At 35.6% G+C, this 19,791-nt stretch overlaps 1 protein-coding gene across 6 annotated transcripts in view; it reads right to left on the bottom strand.

Moving 5' to 3' along the window:
- PTPN4 (protein tyrosine phosphatase non-receptor type 4) overlaps positions 1 to 19,791 on the bottom strand; it is a 105,269-nt gene that overhangs the window by 48,331 nt on the left and 37,147 nt on the right. For all 6 annotated transcript variants that reach the window (XM_026665478.2, XM_087950290.1, XM_087950289.1 and 3 more), the window contains exons 2-6: positions 13,606 to 13,760; positions 8,083 to 8,190; positions 3,077 to 3,119; positions 2,889 to 2,967; positions 187 to 231 (exon numbers count right to left, since the gene is read on the bottom strand). In XM_026665478.2, coding sequence (XP_026521263.1) covers positions 187 to 231; positions 2,889 to 2,967; positions 3,077 to 3,119; positions 8,083 to 8,190; positions 13,606 to 13,743 — 413 coding nt within the window. In that variant the 5' untranslated portion in view covers positions 13,744 to 13,760. The remainder of the gene's footprint in view (positions 1 to 186; positions 232 to 2,888; positions 2,968 to 3,076; positions 3,120 to 8,082; positions 8,191 to 13,605; positions 13,761 to 19,791) is intronic.

A 19,791-nucleotide genomic window follows, 5' to 3' on the forward strand; every position in this document is an offset into this window, starting at 1 on the left:
TTCATTATAAAATGTGATGTCCCATCAGTACATATACACTTACAATATTCTAGCACACATTTTAAATTTTTCACATAATGCATGCAATCACTTGATTATAGTATTATGTCATGCTGTTTAATGAATGCTGCCCATCCCTGCCCTGAATCACAAGACACTCAAGTTTGTAAAACAAACAAATCTTACCTTCCAGTAAGAATATCTTGTTTAATTTGCAAAAAATACTGGTACCTTAAAGAAAAAGTAAACAAGAACAACAGGTTGACAAACTTACTATTATTTTTTTATTTAACAAAATTAAAGTATCATTTGACTTTGGCAACTGCATTTTATGAAATACCCTTATTTTGCCTAGTAATAATCTCACATTATTTCAATCCTGAGCCACAAATATTCTCCTTCATTGATATTAGAAAGTTATGAATGGATTAAGACTCCCGATAATTGAGATAAGTCTTTGAAATTAAATACAATTAATTTTTTCCACTGATTTTTTTTTAAAACATAGTAAGATAAAGACTTTAAAAATTGGACAGTAGAGAGACTACAGGGAACTTAAGATTTCAATTAAAGGAAATGTACACTCATATTCAATTTAAAATCACAGAATGAGTAACAAAATTAACACTGGACATATTGAAGTATATTTTTCAGTAATGGATCCAGAAGTTAATTTTAATAGTGTCTGCCTCTAAAGACAGACTGTGTTTAAAATATATTATGGATGAGGAACAAGTTCTACCTGACAAGATTGAGTTAAGAATGACATGATAAAAGATGTTACATTGGTCATTCAAAAGAAACCGGATGATGTCTTGACCTGGATGATTTTCTTATGATGGATTTACCAAAAAAAGCTCCTTAAAGTTTTGAAGAATTTTGTGAGAAAGACAAAGAAAAATTGAAAGACAAAATCAGGTTCTAGGTGCCTTATTTAAAGGAACCGAATATCAAGATTTTTAGATGTAAAAGGAAGGAATATCAACTTGACTTATTTTATCAAGGTTAAGGTAGATACTGCATGTTATCTCTGGTAGGTCTTAGTGGACTTTTGCTGATATCAGAACTGAAATATGAGCTTTATGTATTTGTTTACAGACAAGAGATGGGATATGGGAAAAAGAGATCATTTGCTCTATTTAAGAGAAAGTGATGTTACTAAAATTCTTCATACTTGTAATGAAGGTGTGAAGTCACATCTTTATGTATTTCCTTTCTTTATTATATTCTTTCTTTTCAATTTCTATTTTCCCCTATTTTTTTTCTTCTTTCCTGCACTTTCCAGTTTTCTTTTGTTTTATTTACTGAGTTTGTATTATTTACTGTTACATTTATAATCCTTCATAAAATTACTATTAAAGGGACATTACATTTGAAACAGTATAACTTCTATACGCATTTGTTATTTTATACTATGTGTTTGTCAGAAAAATGGTGGTACCCTGGAAGGCTTTCAGGTATTAAGGGACAATAAAAGCAGATTAAATAAATGCAGTGCTGCAGTTATGCAAATCCTCAATGAAATTAAATTCAGTTGTCTGATTTTTTCCTTACAATATACATTGTAAACAATTTCTGTGCTGGAACTCAACTAGGATTAAAGATACCTTGCAAAAACAAATTGCAGCAATAAATGCTTTCAAAAACTTTTCTTTAAAAAATGTTCTTATAGATATTTATCCACATTAAACATACAACTGATTTTTTTAAAGTTACCAAATGTGTATGAATTTAAAAAGCATGAATCTGTCCATCTTGTTTACATCAATACATTGAAAACTTCATATAATTTGAATATATGTGTATGAATATTTTGAATAAATGTTTATGAATAAGCTGTTCAGGATATTTACTATATACTTATATATTTACACAAAGAATTATGTACTTTTCTACCTTCTAGTACTCAAGAAGATTCAGCATCTCATTGGACTCCCACAGTCCTCTCTTTATATCAGTGGGAAAACATAGCACAGTATACTTCAATATACTCCCCACTCAGCACAAATGGGGCAGCCTGATTTTTGCCAAGAAAGAAGGACCTGTAAATACTCAGGAATCAAGTCATGTAGAATTTAAAGGTAAAAGCTAGCACTTGTTCTAATGCAGCAGCTGTAGCCTCAGTGGCACATTGATAAATGTCCTATTTCTACTCAGCAGACAGGTGGTTATATTTCTGAGCAATAATGTAAGGCAGGGCCCACATGGAATGCATTGCTTTAGTCCAACTAAGAGTGAAGAATGCTTGGCTGACTATTGAAAATGCCTCCTTGTCTCAAAGACCTGCAACTGGGCCAATCAGTGAAACCTTGGAAAGGCCCTTGTGTCCATAGTTCAACCTTCTGTTCCAGCAGAAACCTGAATTCAAAGAAACCTCAAATCACAGACCAGTTTCTTTAGGGCCAGTGGAACCCTATCTAAAGTAAATAGTGGAAATGAAATCAAGCCAGATCTGACAAACAGGACTGACAGTTTCTAGATGCCGAGTCAGAACTTTGATAGAACCCAGGTTTAACTTGAGATGAATACATACTATTCATTTTCATCATTACACCAATAATAAGTCCCTCTGAACTGACACACAACCTACCCAAGGGTTTCATGTAGGTACTAAAAAGCATGGGGGAAAAGAATTATGGATTTCACATTGAACCAAATTGGAACAACTATGGATGCAAAGGGGGAGGGAAAAATAGAACTGACCACTCAAGAATGACTGCAAAAGATCCAGAAAACTGGATTCTTCTAGGACACTCTGAAGCTGAAGCTCCACTATCTTACATAATGCCTTCTATAAAATCAAATATATGTAAAGTTAACACCAACAGCATTATGTTTTACATAATAAAACAAAGAGGTAACTGATTTAAAATAAAAAAGACAGATACCTTGTATATTCTTCTTGAAGCTTACTAGGATCGCTTACAAAAAATTTGACTCTGAAGTTCAAATTGTGGGGTGATCCTCCTAAAATGAACCAAAACATCTGATTAGAACTTGATGTTTTAGCTTACTTGGGGTTTTATCTAAATTTACTGATGATTTTTATTCAAAGTAGATAAAATATTTTGCTCACTTTTCAACTGTTTCCTAATTGGCTTGTTTGGATCCAGCCACCTCTGAGTGAGAAAAAAAGATTTGGCTTATTATATTTTTTCCAAAACAAGATACATTTTTGCCACATTTCAAAACAAGGAAATATTAAAGACACAGTTTTTGTTTGCAGTGATACTGAAATGAGCACAGAGTTCATAAAATGCATGGCATATTCATCCTGGACAGCCAGCTGCAGGTAAACTCTGGGACCTGTTCTGGAAACCCTGAACCAGGACTCACAGATTATATTATATGTAGTCAGTGTGGCTAACAATGCAGGATAAACATACCTTGTTTAAAGCTTACTATCCTTTGGGGGATGGTATGCCAAAAATTTAAATGTCCCCTAATCTATCATCAGAACATTTTACACCCAAAATTAGTCTATAAAACAACAGTTGAAATCAATGTCAAGGGGACATGGAAAAATCCAGAGAACAAGATTATTTCAGTTTCTCTTTAAGTATATCATTTTTAATAAAGAATCCCATTTAACCCCAAAGGAAATTATCTTCCTTATTAGTTTTAATTTCCGGATTAGTGAAATATATTTTAATTTTTTTATTTATTACATTCATCTGGAAACACCTGTAATGAACACGTCATGTTGGCTTTCCTCTCCACCCCCCAATTTGACAAGAAACCAATTTGAGACAAATTGAATTTAGATGTGCACCCTGGTGATTAGAAAGAACAAAAGGCCACATGCATCCTGTTTAAAATAGTTCTATTTTCTTTAGGAAATTACGCTTGTCTAATTTTGCTTCTCAGTACTATGAGCCAGTGGGTGTGTTACTAATTTATGTATGCAATATTTTGTGAATGCTTTTCTAGTCAAATGATTTCTAGAACTCATTCACTGCAGACTCAATCATCAAAGATGGATTAGACATTCATGGAATGTACAATCACTATGATTTGATTTTTATAAAAATCAACAAACAAAACTGCCATCCTTTGCCAAGAAACTTTATGGTATAACTAACACACACACACACACAAATGTACTACTTTACCATATGATTTTTGGAAGAATTTGAAAAATTACAAATATTACATTAACAAAAATGAGCAAACATGATGGAGAAAGTAACAGGAGGAAAGTTATTTAGATTAAAATAAATTGTGATGAAAATACAGCAGTGTATATCAATATATAAGATGAATATTAAGAATACCAAGAATAATTAGTGGAGAACTTTTTATTTTAAAATCAAGCTGGTTAATTAACTTTGTTAAAGCTGTTTGGTAATACAGCAAATCCTTGATTTAATGAATTTCAGTTTAGCAAACTTTGGAGGAAACAGACATCATCTGTCTTTATACTTTTGTGCACTCATAAACTCTCATTTTACATACAACAGGCATGTATAAAATTCCATTCAGTTATAATAGATGATCAGCTAAATTGAATATATTTTCCTAAGTCTAGTCACATTATTTAATAAACTCTGTTAGATTTTGGTGCTGTTGTTATGCACATACCTTTGGGGGATGGGATTTTTTTTGTTACAAATTACTCTGTTTCCTTCCTAACAATAAATTAAATCAAGTAAGAAAACTGTCAAGACAGAGACAAGAGCAAAATTTAATTATATATGTGTGAAAAGGGAAAGGAAGGGCCCACTTTGAGAGTAACATGTTATAATTAACCTTGATACTTTTCTTACATATCCCATCTAATGAATTTGCCATGTTATTCATGTTATTAATGTGATTTCTCTCATAAGATCATTAACTACTTTGCAAGAGATTAAAATATTTACAATATTCTTATCTAAGTGTTTTCATTATTATAAAAAGCTGGAGTATGAGCATGCCTCTGGAAGTGCCCATAATGATCTCCATATAACAGCAATGTATGAACCATCTGTAAGAATTATCTTAGGCTACAAAACTAGCCAACCAAGTTAATTAATGATATATTTATTTTAATAAACTCAAAAAGAATAAATATTCCTGATGATCTACAGTAATTAACAGCAAACTATAGTTCTGATTTCAGAATAAATGATGGTGTTCTCAGGACTGTTCTCAGGACACTAGGACATATAGTTTGAGAAGTGCTATGGGTGCAATGAAAAAAAATGGTGAGACATTAAGGTTTGAGAAAGTTTGGGGATATCTGGTACAATATAAGATACAAATGGTAATTTGTGAAAATATTTAAGATTATAAAAATAATTACCTTGAATCTCTTCATTTTTTGCTTTTTCTGATTACATTCTTTCTGTTTATGTGAGGACTTTGTGTATGATTTTATCATGATTTAGAAAACTCTTCATGGTTATTTGCATTTTGGACTAATTTCTATTATCTCAAATATTCATCTACTTTTAATAGCAGGATATTAGTCTATTATTGTGAATTTGTTTATGGATTTACTTATAGGTTCTGATTAGACCATTATTAATAGATATCTGTTCATTGCCTTATTTCTTATTCTGTTCTTGGATGAAATTAAAAGCAATGATACATGATTTTAGTGCAGAAAAAAGTCTGAATGAACTAAAGATTGCACGTTGTTTTCCTGTTGCAGTCTGCCATATGTACACACAAAGGGATTTTATGTTTAATAAATATATTACACAGACCTCAGGAGCAAAAATAAAAGTAAAAGGAAGAATTTATGTAATCTGTGTTAAACTCTCAAATTAGAATATACAACCTTTGTATATTGAATTGTACAGGTGAAACTCTGGAAAAATTAGAATATCGTGCAAAAGTTCATTTATTTCAGTAATGCAACTTAAAAGGTGAAACTAATATATGAGATAGACTCATTACATGCAAAACAAGTTAGTTCAAGCCATGATTAGGCATAATTGTGATGATTATGGCTTACAGCTCATGAAAACCCCAAATCCACAATCTCAGAAAATTGGAATATTGTGAAAAGGTTCAATATTCTAGGCTCAAAGTACCCCACTCTAATCAGCTAATTAAGCCATAACACCTGCAAAGGGTTCCTGAGCCTTTAAATGGTCTCTCAGTCTGGTTCAGTAGGAATCACAATCATGGGAAAGACTGCTGACCTGACAGTTGTGCAGAAAACCATCATTGACACCCTCCATAAGGAGGGAAAGCCTCAAAAAGTAATTGCAAAAGAAGTTGGATGTTCCCAAAGTGCTGTATCAAAGCACATTAATAGAAAGTTATGTGGAAGGGAAAAGTGTGGAAGAAAAAGGTGCACAAGCAGCAAGGATGACCGCAGCCTGGGGAGAATTGTCAGGAAAAGACCATTCAAAAGTGTTGGGGACTTTCACAAGGAATGGACTGAGGCTGGAGTCAGTGCATCAAGGCCACCACACACAGATGGATCCTGGACATGGGCTTCAAATGTCGTATTCCTCTTGTCACGTCGCTCCTGAACAACAAACAATGTCAGAAGCGTCTTACCTGGTCTAAAGAAAAACAGAACTGGCCTCTTGCTCAGTGGTCCAAAGTCCTCTTTTCTGATGAGAGCAACTTTTGCATCTCATTTGGAAACCAAGGACCCAGAGTCTGGAGGAAGAATGGAGAGGCACACACTGCAAGATGCTTGAAGTCCAGTGTGAAGTTTCCACAGTCTGTGTTGATTTGGGGAGCCATGTCATCTGCTGGTGTTGGTCCACTGTGCTTCACTAAGTCCAGGGTCAACACAGCCGTCTACCAGGAGCACTTCATGCTTCCTTCCGCAGATGAGCTTTATGGCGATGCTGACTTCATTTTCCAGCAGGACTTGGCACCTGCCCACACTGCCAAAAGCACCAAAACCTGGTTCAATAACCGTGGGATTACTGTGCTTGATTGGCCAGCAAACTCGCCTGACCTGAACCCCCTAGAGAATCTATGGGGCATTGCCAAGAGAAAGATGAGAGACATGAGACCGAACAATGCAGAAGAGCTGAAGGCCACTATTGAAGCATCCTGGTCTTCCATAATACCTCAGCAGTGCCACAGGCTGGTAGCTTCCATGCCACGCTGCATTTGAGGCAGTAATTGCTGCAAAAGGGGCCCAAACCAAGTACTGAGTACATATGCATGCTTATACTTTTCAGAGGTCCGATATTGTTCTATGTACAATCCTTGTTTTATTGATTGCATGTAATATTCTAATTTTCTGAGATTGTGGATTTGGGGTTTTCATGAGCTGTAAGCCATAATCATCACAATTATGTCAAATCACGGCTTGAACTATCTTGCTTTGCATGTAATGAGTCTATCTCATATATTAGTTTCACCTTTTAAGCTGCATTATTGAAATAAATGAACTTTTGCACGATATTCTAATTTTTTGAGTTTCACCTGTATATTCAACTTTGTTTTTTCTCAGTCATTGAAATATCTATTGTTCTACCTTGCTCTATCCTGGAGTGTTACCAAATGTCAGAGACAAACTGGTTAGATAGATTAAACATGTGAAAAAAATATCAAGAGATATGTGATCCATTGTCTCTAAAAGAACTGTTGAAAGATCAATGTTTGGATCCTACAAATTTTGATAATTAGTAACCAGCCTCCAATATTTTTCTAAAGTCCCTAGAATAAACAGTAGCAGAAAACACTAGGCATTCTTTGATAGAGCTAATTGAGATTTCTTTCTAATATCAATTCACATCTGTCTTAAGATCTGAAATATTTCTGATAACTGTGTAGCCTACGCCAAGAACTAGACAAGATAAGAATTGTCTTTATTTTCATTTGCCTCTCAGTGGCACCTGTTACCATTTAATTGGGCCAAAGAACTCAGGAATTTACAGAGAGAATAAACTGAAGATATTTATATTATACCAGAAAACAAATGTCCAAATTTATTTTATTTTAAGGAGGAAAAGAAGTGAAACATGACCAATAAATTGCTCATAATAATTTTTCTACAGAAACTATATGTGTGCACACACACACACACACACACACACTACATACACACACAGTGTTATGATCAATAAAACAAAATCTCAAATGCCAAGAGAAGAGAAAAGGGGAAGATATAGTATAGCTTACAGGGTTATCAGTAGAATCATCAGCCACTTGTAAACCAAAATAGTCTCTCTCAGTCAGATCAAGATGTTTGAAAACTACATCCAACAGAACTTGTCCCTGATCATGTTTCTGTAGAAAGAAAGAAAAATAACAAAAATAGTTTACAGATAAAACTAAAGTTTCAACCAAAACTTAACATTCTGCCAGTAATAATTTGGACTAGCCCCAAATAATATAGAAATTCAGGAAGAGATATTTTCAAACATTTAGCAAACCAAACATATACCCACACAGAATACACATTCTTTCAACTCTTTTGCTTGTAAATTTTTTGCAATGGAATTTCCACAAAAAATCAAGAAAAATTCTTTTGTATATATTTTCATTTATGTATTAAAAAACTAAAGGGGGCAAAGATACAAAGGGCATCCTTTAAAAAAAGACAAGTGACAAGAGGATTTTTTATTGCATTTTTCATTGATTCTTCATATTTTCCTGGTCTATTGAAACAATTGTTAAACATTTAATAAGAAGTTAATACTGGTTGAACTAAACGTCAAATGTTTTAAAAATTGCTTCTCTTGTAAAGTACAATTGAATATAATTGCACATGTCAAAATGATTATATGTCAATGTCCATTTCAGAGTTAAATGACCTCCACTTCTACTAAATTTCATTGTAGACTTAGAACTTGTAGAACATTTTCAACAGTCTGCCCTGCCCATGAGAATATAAACTAGTCTCTTCCTCTTATATCTGACAGGTATGCTGTTTAACCACACCTTTATTTCCTTTGTTCCTTTTAGACTCTGTACTTGTACCTTATTTCATTACATCTTTCACACTTTGACCTGCTGGCCAATTTATGCATAATTTCCTTTCTGTGCATATTAAAATTAAATATCCACCAACTCAGTGGCTCTTGAACTTTTTTGATCCAATTATCCCATTTCTCAGTCTCAAATGATGTTATTACAAAAAAGCAGACTCTTGTTTTATAAAGCATCTCAGGAACAGCAATTCCAAACTGGATCATCGACTCACAAACAAGCTATTACAAAGTGCTCCATTACTCCCAGATATGCCCAAATTACCCCTACCGGGAGTAATTACCCCGTTTAAGAACACTGCACTAAATGATAAAGCTTTTCACATGAAAGTACAAGTACACACAGTTTTCTATTCCCAGATTTTTAGTTCTGCGCAATATTTCTACATGACTTGGGGAGAAAATATATTTCCCTTTATGAACTTCAGTCGTAGAACCTGCTTATGATCAGCAGCAAAGACCAAGTAATTAACAAATGAGAGAAATAGGTAAACATTCCTGCTTGTTATAACTGGCTTATTTATAACATTTAAATTTAATTGCAAAACACACTGGGAATATATTGGAAAATAATACTAACAAAATTAGAATGTCAGATTTTGATTTTAAAAAACCAACAGTTTTGCACTATGTTAATGTTGAATCTTGTTGTAATATTTTATTTTATAGTAAATTCAAGTTCATTAGTTTACCACTGAAGAACATATGATTGTGAGTAAATATTACGTTGTGTTATAATCTGCTTTTTGGGGAAACAAAGATATACCTATTTTAATTTTTAATTGTACAAAAATATTAAAATAAAAAATGTATTATTATGTATATTTTTATTTTAACTTCATTTTATTTGGGAGGAATATTGAGACATGTAATTCAGCAACGTTCCATTTTCAAATATAGCAGGAGAATTCTGTCAACTTTTGGAGAAAATGGCTATATGACTGATGTGCTGCAAAGGTTATAAAAAAGATCATGGGGAAATCACTTTAGGTTGCAAGGACAGTTCTCCATATGAATTCACACACCCTGCCAATTTCAACCCACAAAAATGCAAAACTCGTAGACAGGAATGGGAGGAACAGAAGGACCTAGGTAATATTAGCATCACTTCCACCCAAACAGGAAGGCCCTTGTTGTTTTAATCCAACAAATGCCACAGACAACTCACATCTTCATACTGTATATTCCATAAATACTTCTCAGAGTCTCAAAAGCCACACCTTCTCTTTGCGTGCTTCTAAGAAGATGAGCCATGTGTCAGTGTATATGTGCAAGTTCTCAGAACACAGGTATAATATTCCTTCTGTGCATATTATCAAAAAAAGAAAAAAACCCAGCATAATATAACCAAGTAAGTAAAAGAGGGAAAAGACAGAAAACAAGGAAGAAGACATATTGACTACTAATAGCCCAAGAGATATCTTTTTTTAAAAAAAACCTAGAATTAGATCATGGTCAGTATTTTAAACAAGATCAATAAGAATTTGCAAATTTGCAATCTGCAAAGATTCCACTGAAAAAGGTAATCAACATTCACTAATGAGAAATCAGAAAAACGAATTATGAAACATCACCCTGAGGGAGAGAGGGAGGGGGAGAGAGAGAGAGAGATCCAGCTTTTCTATACCTTGTCAATTTAAAGATGCAACTCTAACGAAAAGCTCTTTTGGTGATTTCCCCTTCGCCCATTAAATATATGCATGTAGCACAATTATATATGAATGTGCATAAAATCATAGGTATGGGGGGGTGTTTGTGTGTGTGTGTGTCCAGAAATCATATTCTCTCCCCCCCACCAAAAAAAATAGAGCCAAGAGTAAAAAAAAATATAGGTAGTTAATTTTTTTTGGTCCTAGCACATATTCTGCCAACTGCAGGGTCCACTTTATTTTTCCAGATCAACCTAATACCGATTCATTGGTTGCAATTGGAATTGACCAACTGGCTTACCACTTGAGCTTGATGTTGTGGGCTGAGAGACAGTGAATTCTCAAAGTCACCCAACCGGCTTTCATGCTTTCCTGAGAGAACAGAAGACTCCTGCTTTCTAGCTTGGTTCCTCAACCACTAGACCAAATTGATTCTCTTGGAAAATAAGATATCATATTATTTTGTTTTTGATAAAATAAGTATTCTACTTATAAAAATGTCCCCACCATATATCAATCATCCTCTTGCATACAAGTAAAGCAGTGTTAGATACATACACCTTCCTTTCATCAAAAGCAAGAAAAAGGAACTTTGTTGAAATAGATTAAGAGAAGATTATGTTAAAATATAAGAAAGGCCAAATGAAACTGAATGGAAATGTGAAAAAGAGAAGAGATAACTAGTTTGGACAGGCAAGAAAAAGGATAGAAATCCTACTTGTGTGTTTCAGAAAGGATTAAAATGCATGAGCAGCATAGATAAGCTCCACACCTCCCAAGTTGCTTGGGAAGCTGATCTTCAAGGTCATCCTCAGCAGGGACATCTTCAGCCATCTGTACCTCCTGCTCATTCATGTTTTCAACAGCTTTTTCTATTCTCAGTGAATGTCCATCACATATTATATGTGAAGGAAAAAAATACATAAATAAGATAAATACTGTATGCCTTCTTACAAGTCTGCTCTCTTCCTTGATCTCAGTTTTCTTACTTCTAATTCTTATTTTGAAATTACCACTGTACCAACAAATTAATATATATTAATACAAATCAATTCAAATAGATTTTTTATTTATATATGACAGTAAGAACAAAAGAAGCCCTTGGTTCCCCAATAATTAATCATATATAATCCATGGAACAAAAAACAATCCATTATCCAGGGGTGGGATTCTACCAGTTCGCACCTATTCGCTAGAACCGGTTGTTAACATTCTAAGCAGTTCGGAGAACCGGTTAGAAGAAATTACTGGCCTAATCCTGTAAGGAAGGCAGGAACGAAAATTTTTGATGTTGCTTACAGAAACTGTCTCTCTGTTAACCCTTATTACGTTCTTGGCAGGACTAGACTTTCTGTCTCAGGAACTTCTCTGGAGGGTTTTTTCCCCTCCTTTGCTGGTACTTTGCTTGTGTGGAGTGACCATTCAAAGTTACAGTGACACTGAAAAAAGTGACTTATGACCATTTTTCAAACTTACGACTGTTGCAGCATCCCCAAAGTCATGAGAGGCCAGGCGAGGAGATGCATGAGTCGATGTGAGTGATATTGAGTTGGCCATGCCCAGCCAATAATATGACCACCAAGCCATGTCCACCCAGTCACATGACCACCAAGCCATGCCCACCAACTAAGCCACGCCCACAGAACCGGTTGTTAAAAAATTTGAATCCCACTCCTGCCATTATCACTGTTATATGCCTGAGAAAAAGAAATAGCTGTTTGCCTATGTCACTTTTGCTAATCTATTGTTGAACAGATTATAGATTTTATGAATTAGAAACTTCAGTACTGGTTTTTCTTGCATTATTAATCCATTTCATGAAACTACTGTTAACAGACTAAAATCAAACTATGTTGGTTTTCATTTTGGTTCTTAAACCATCATTGTTTTTCTTCCTAAACAGGTTCAGGACAGAAACATCTGATGTTAATTTACAAAAATATTCTAGAAAATCCCAATAAAAGCAGCAAGGACAAAGGCAAAACAACTGTTATACCATATTACTGTTTTTGCCATTTTTAGTGGTAGATTATCAGAACAGGAATATGTACCACCAATCTTATATGCTAGCAAGAAGGCCAAAAAAAAAAGTTTTTATTAGTCAAAGCAGTTTCCAAATCATGGAAATGTAGTATTTCACTGTATTCTGTACTGCTGATACCACTGTGTTATGTTTCTGGTACAACAGCAATAACAATAGTGCTTAGACTTATATACCGCATCAGTGCTTTATAGTCCTCTCTAAGTGGTTTATAGAGTCAGCATATCCCCCCCAACAATCTGGGTACTCATTTTACCGACCTCGGAAGGATGGAAGGCTGAATCAACCCTGACCTGGATAGAATCGAACTCTTGGCAGTAGAATGCAGAGTTAGCCTGCAATACTGCATTCTAACCATTGGGCCACTATCTCTCTTAGCAATAGTGTCAGTACTGAACTCCTGGCAATGAGCAGAGACAGCCTGCAAAACTCCATTGTAACCACAGTGCTACTGCACCACCATGGTTTAATACTTTAAGAGGAATCTTTATATTGTTAAAACTTAACAAATGCAAAATACATTAAACAAAAATGATGGGAAGACTAGAAACAAAGCCTCGAAAGGAGAAGAGGCTAAAGAAAATAGGCAAGTTTAGCCCTAAAAATGTCAAAATGGGTGAGGAATTTAAAGAACATGTTTCAGGTTCTTAAAAGAAAGTCATGTTTTTAGGAAAACACAGTGGCTACATTCTATCATCCTAGTGAGTAGAACACAAAATAATGGCATTAAATACAGGGAGGCAAATTTTCTTGACTGTCAGGAAAAATTGCAAATGGTAAAGACATTTGGAGTGAAAGTAATTACTGTGAAAGCTCTCCTTTACTGGATATATTTAAACAGAGATTTGATAGCAAGTAGTCAAGGATGCTTTCATTTGGTTTCTTGTACCAAAGTTGAGGTTGAATTTGATGACATAAATGCCCCTCCCAATTCTATTATTCTATTTTGTATTAAATGTTATAAAATTGTTAAAAATGAAATTAATATTGTATTATAGAAATGCTTCTTAAACACTGTACTTACGTTAAGCCTGAATGCTTGTACAGTATTATCTAGAAGAAGAATATTGCAGACCACCTCTGTATGCTGTCTATCTCGTGCCAGCTCAGATGCTCGTACATTGTAGGTTCTGCCAGCAGGCAATCGGAAACGTCCAGTCATTACTGTCCACACAGCGTCTTTAAAAGGAAAAAATAAAGACTTATTATTTCTAACCTTCTCAGATCAGAAGCACAAGCATGATTAAGCAAGCAGAAATGCACCTTTTTTAGTGTTCAAAGCTTTAGATCTACTGCAAATAAGCTGGAAACAATGGTTCAGATTAACTATCCATGCCTCTATAATTCTGGGTGTTGTGCAACATATAAATTTAATAATTATTAATATGTATAAGATCAATTCTTTCATCTTAAGTTGAAATTTTGTGGCAAATGGTACTATTTGCTTTGTAGTAAACAGCAACAAAATCCTAGAAGTTGCACTGATTTTAAATGCAAACTCTTTTGAAACAAAATGGCACATGAAGCACAACGTTGATTAGTGTTTATGGACAAATCAGTGGAATTCTTTTTAACATATTTATCCATGAAAATAATATCATAAAATATAAGTTATAATTAAATAAGATATTTATATATTAAATGTATTCACTACAAAAATTAATAAATGCCAAAATTCCAAATGTTAAAAACAAAGTAAAGATTTTAAAAAGAAGTTTATAATACTCAGGCAGCAATGTAAGATTTATCACAGAAGAAAAAAGTGCCTCATATTTTACTTATATCATAAATTTGTCACTTCACATATTATGATCTTCATAAACTTCAGAATTATCACTCTTCTACAGTCATAGGATTTAATATTAAGTTAACATATTTTAACCTGTCATAAATATAGTCCAACCATGTCTAAAATTCTCCTTTAGAGAATTTATACAGGGCTTGGTTTATGGTAATAAATCCCTTTATTATACCATATTAACTTACTGGCATGAAAAATTTATAACTTTATCTGCAAAAAGAATGTCTATTATTACAAATGTAATAATTCTTTTAAATAATTATAATTATTAAATAATTATTTAATTATGTTTCTATACAAACCACGTCCCCAAAATTTATATTTCAGATATAAAACTACAAAAATATTTACATAATTGAGGTTGGGTTTTAGTTTTTACTAATTCCAATTTAAGGCTGAACAACAGACTACTCCTTAATATTGCTATTTAAATATGCATTTCAGATTACTGAAGTTATATTGTTCACTCTGTAGCATCCATTCTTATATTATAATGAAAGCTGAAATTTGTTTGTGATGTGTCATTTAGGTTTGTAGGTGAAAGAAAAATTGTCTGTCATGCCCTTGGAGTCTGATTCTGAGGGGGAGATTGAGCAGATAACAGGAAGTGGGAGTGTGGCTCTGGTAGAAACAGGGGTCCAGCTGGGCATTCAGAGGAAGACCCAGGGCCATCCCCTCTTCATCTAGGGCATGCAGGGAGGAATGGAGAAGGGAGCAACACGGCTTACGAGAGAGAAGGCCCTGATCCCTTTCATTAGTTGCAGCTGGGAGAACAGGATATAAGTGGGGCATTTGCACACGGCTCCTGGCTGGAAGCAAAGCATGCATTATCTTGATCGAGCCTTATCTGGGTTTTGGCGTCCTCCCAACTCTGGATGCTGCGTTATCCTTTGAAAGTGTGCAATTTATCATCCTGGCCTGCCGTGCTAATTACTTCAGTGTGGTTGGTGTTGTTGTTTTTATTTCTAATTATCTTTACTTTGGGTTCGGACTGCATTTCTGCCCTTCGTAGACTGTTTTTTGAAGAGTTTGTTATCTAAGGACTTCCAGTCGGCAGCCTTAAACACTCAAAGAGCCACAAAGACCCTAACCGGAAGCTCCCTGTTCAATTCTGGAGCCAACTGGAAGTCCTGTTTGTCCACCATAGAATCTCCTCCTAGAGCAGCATTCTTTTTTTCTCTCTCTGCTGACTGGAAGTCCAGTTCCCCCACCATAGTTTCCTCCTAGTGCAGCGTCCTTTTTCCTCTGCTGATCGGAAGTCCAATTCCCCCACCAGAGAGTCTCCTCCTAGCATGGGATCCTTTTCTCTGCCGACTGGAAGTCTGGTTTCCCCACCATAGTGTTTCCTCCTAGTGTGGCATCCTTTTTCCTCTACCTGTCCTCACAGAAAGCACTATCAATTGTGGAGCCAACTGGCGACAGGGAGCCGCATCAGAGGGATGAAAGAGCCACATGCGGCTCCAGAGCCATGGGTTGCTGACCCCTGACCTAAGGATATCAAAACACACAAGCACTTCCTTAAAGCTATCAACCCCATATTCTTTTATTAATGTAATACGTGTCAAATGTTAACACAGTTACAAAATGAGTTTTGGTGTTTTGAATTCTGCTGTAAATCACCTACCATATTAGCCGGCGTATAAGACGACTGGGCGTATAAGACGACCCCCCAACATTTCCACTCAAAATATAGAGTTTGTTATATACTCGCCGTATAAGACTACCCCCTCTTCCGCACACCTTCCACTTTTGCACTTTTTATTTTTTGAGGCACTTTTGTGCACCGTGGAAATGAATCCCGTGAAGCCGAAAGGAGCAGCCAGCCTTCAGGCCGATGTAGGCGGGCCTCCTTCTCCCAGCTCCCAAGGAAATGAGGCGCTCAGCGGCCTCCGCTCGCACCGCCCGGCTCCGCTCGCACCGCCCGGCTCCGCTCGCACCACCCCGGCTCCGCTCGCACCGCCCGGGCTCCGCTCAGGTATCCAGCTGGGGCTGTCAGGAGTTGTTACTGCTGGCGCGGCTCCGCGCGGCTCCAGTCCCGCGTTGCCTCGGGAAGGGAAAGGCAAAAAGGAAGAGCCACAGCGGCGCTTTGCAACGGCAGCAGCGGCTCCTGGTTTTGCCTTTCCCTTCCCGGAGGCAACGCTGGGACTGGAGCGCGCCAGCGGTAACAACTCCTGACAGCCCCAGCTGGATACCTGAGCAGAGGCCGGGTGGTGCGAGCGGAGGCCGCGCGTGCGGTGGAGGCCGGGCGGTGTGGGCGGAGGCCGGGCGGTGCGAGCGGAGGCCGGGTGGAGGCCGGGCGGTGCAAGCAGAGGCCGGGCGGTGCGAGCGGAGGCTGGGCGGGAGCCCGGGCGGTGCGAGCGGAGGCCGCTGAGCACCTCGTTTCCTTGGGAGCTGGGAGAAGGAGGCCCGCCTACATCGGCCTGAAGGCTGGCTGCTCCTTTCGGCTTCACAAGATTCGTTTCCACGGTGCGCAAAAGTGCCTCGGCCGCGGAGCAGCCGCAGTGCTTCCCAATTACTATTTGCCGGCGTATAAGACGACCCGGCATATAAGACGACCCCCCCACTTGGAGGCATGTTTTTCAGGGCAAAAAAGTCATCTTATACGCCGGCAAATACGGTACATTTTGCTGTATTTCTGAAGATAAGTGAAGCTTAAGATTTAAGGGTAACATTCAACATTGCACAAATGTAGTTCTGTTTACATAGGAATATTTTCCCTTCATTTTCTCTCCTGTATAGCTTCTTTATGCTTGATATTCAGCTATTGGGGGGCCCTCAACACTCTAGTTTGGAGAACAAGGTGGAGGTGTATCAACTTGTTCTTATTCCATGAATAAATGCCTTCTCAGCATCTGCAAAATATTAAGCTAATACATTCATCCTAATGCTTGCAAGAGTTGATAGGGAATACACATCTGAATTCCTAAAAATTACCATTCTAATATAGCTTAAGACAAGTTTCAATTCCTTTGTTTTTTCAAACTGAATTCCAGCTGCTTTGTTTCAGCTGCAGACACAGGTTTTCTGACAATTAGAAAGAAAGAACAGATGTATGGTAGGAAGGTTGCAAGCCACTGCCATGCTTTCCAGAGATGTTAGTGAAAAATAGTATACTATATTAAAATCTGTCTGTTGGAATTATGCCTATGAATATTAGAATGGCTGTCTAGAAAAAAAAGTTAGTGCCAGAAATTCCAAGAGTGCTGTTTAATGATTGTTCAGCCTGCTAAGTGGAAAATGTGATAAATACTGAAATTATAATTAAGATTACATTCCGTAAATGCAGAACATAATCCTTAAATAGCTGTTACAAATGTTATTTTCTACTATATTTTAGATTTTGAGAAGTTTAAGAATTAATCTGTGATTGTGCATTATATCTCCTCTCTTATTTTGCATTATGCATTTAGTTATCTGTTGAACTGTGTTTCTCCATGTACCAGTGGAGTGGACAATGCTGGGGAGATTGGGTTTTCCCCATATAGATCCATATATATTATCCTAAGCCAAGAACAAAGTACATAATGGCTTGGCAGAAGGAATTAACAAGAGTGTGAAACCAGTTGTATCTAGTGACTTTATAGCATTTAGTCAACATGTTTTGGGGATGCTTGAAAGGCTTACAGCATAGCTGACAAGGGAAAAATGACTGTAAAGATCTGGTAATATGAAAAGGATGTAACCACTAGAAGGTAAATATTAAGACACAGATATCACCGATTTGAAGAATTTTCTAGAAAAGAGAACACTGATATTTACAGGAATCTAAGATCTGCAGCACTAGCACAACAAAACAGAGAGCTAACGTAATTTGTTTGCCATCAATCCTCAAAGATTTTATATATAGTGCTGATACTCTGAATTGTGCTGTGAGCAACTTACAGAATATAACTGTTCCTTATCTAGTTGCTCACACTATACATAGTAAAAGTATGCATGCCAAAAAGAGGTTCACTAGTTGCACCGCATCCCTTTTTTGCCTTCAAATTTCCTCTAGTTTATTAATTCAAGAAGTTCCATTTTTCTAAGCATTTTCAAGAAACTATAGGATTTCTTTTTACTTGCAATGGTCAAATATTACAAATTTATTTTACTTTTCATTTTAATGCAAGTAAACCTCAAAATATAGTAAATATTTTTTGGTATACATAGAAAATAAAATTTCAGTTTTGATTGAAATACATAGAAGAATGTGTTTTGATTTTATATGGCTGTCAAATGATTTATTATCTGAACTAAGGATGGGTTTGTTTTTTAAGAATAGAATGGGTAAAAAGAAATGAAGCTAATATTTTGAGAAACATGTAGGAAAAAGCAATACAGAAGAAAAACAGCACAGCCAAAAAGATTGTTGTATAATCCTTGGATGCACCAAGCCATCAATTTTAATATTCATGAAGATTTTGAAAATTCATAATCACAAGCATTATGTACAAAATGTAAAAATTATATTCTTGTGCAATGTTAATTTGCTGCTTCCCTATTGAAATTAAATAGAATACTGTAAGATGATACTACAGAAGTACTTAGCATTCACAAAAAAAGGAAAAGTTATTTTGCGAAATGTAATAAAAGGAATTATATGATAAAAGCCGCAAGCTGATAGTTTCATCAAATAACTATTTTGAAAACAGAAATATTTCTCAATTGTTACAAAACGAACCCTGCTAAGGATAACTCTATTATGTTTATAATTCTTCCTATGTTTTTGTTTCTGAAATGTGCTACCAACATTCGAAGATTAATTAAAGTAAATTATACAGTTTTTAAAAACCAAGCTAACATATAAATATATTTCATAACAGAAGTTGAATGCAAGTTATAGGCAGATTACTGTGAACCAGGGGATATGTGATATTTATTTAAAATAGATATATAAAATGATGTGTTCTTCTTTCACGTGACCTCAGTATTAAGTATGACATAACGACAAAACACAAAGTACCTGATATTAACTGTGGTTACTATTAATAAGTTTAAAGGACTATAATTTTCTGAGTAGTTTCAAAATTCACCTATAAGATGGGAACGTGACTTTTTATTTTATTGAAAAATCAGCATATTTTAATCAAGATACATACAGCATTTAACTAGCTCTATTGTGTGGCAAACTATTGAAGTAATCTGGAAAGCTTTAAGATTTTTTTTCTTGAGGAAAGGAACAAGTACTGCTGATCAGAGTTACCATGCATGCTATCAAGAGTCAGGCACTATTATTAAACTTCATGTCTCCACAGCTATTTATATTTCTGTTTTGAATATGCCTTAGGAAATATTAATTTGTATTAATAGTAACTTGTAAATCTAATCAAGCAGAGAATTCTGAAAGTTAATGGAGACTCAAAAGCATAAATATGGGATTTAACACTTTTTTAATGGACTTTCCATTTCTCTCTTCCTCCACTTAAG

This window comes from Notechis scutatus, chromosome 1 (genome assembly GCF_049901735.1).
Source record: "Notechis scutatus isolate UNSWTSFEM ecotype Mainland chromosome 1, rNotScu1.2, whole genome shotgun sequence".
Lineage (NCBI taxonomy): Eukaryota > Metazoa > Chordata > Lepidosauria > Squamata > Elapidae > Notechis > Notechis scutatus.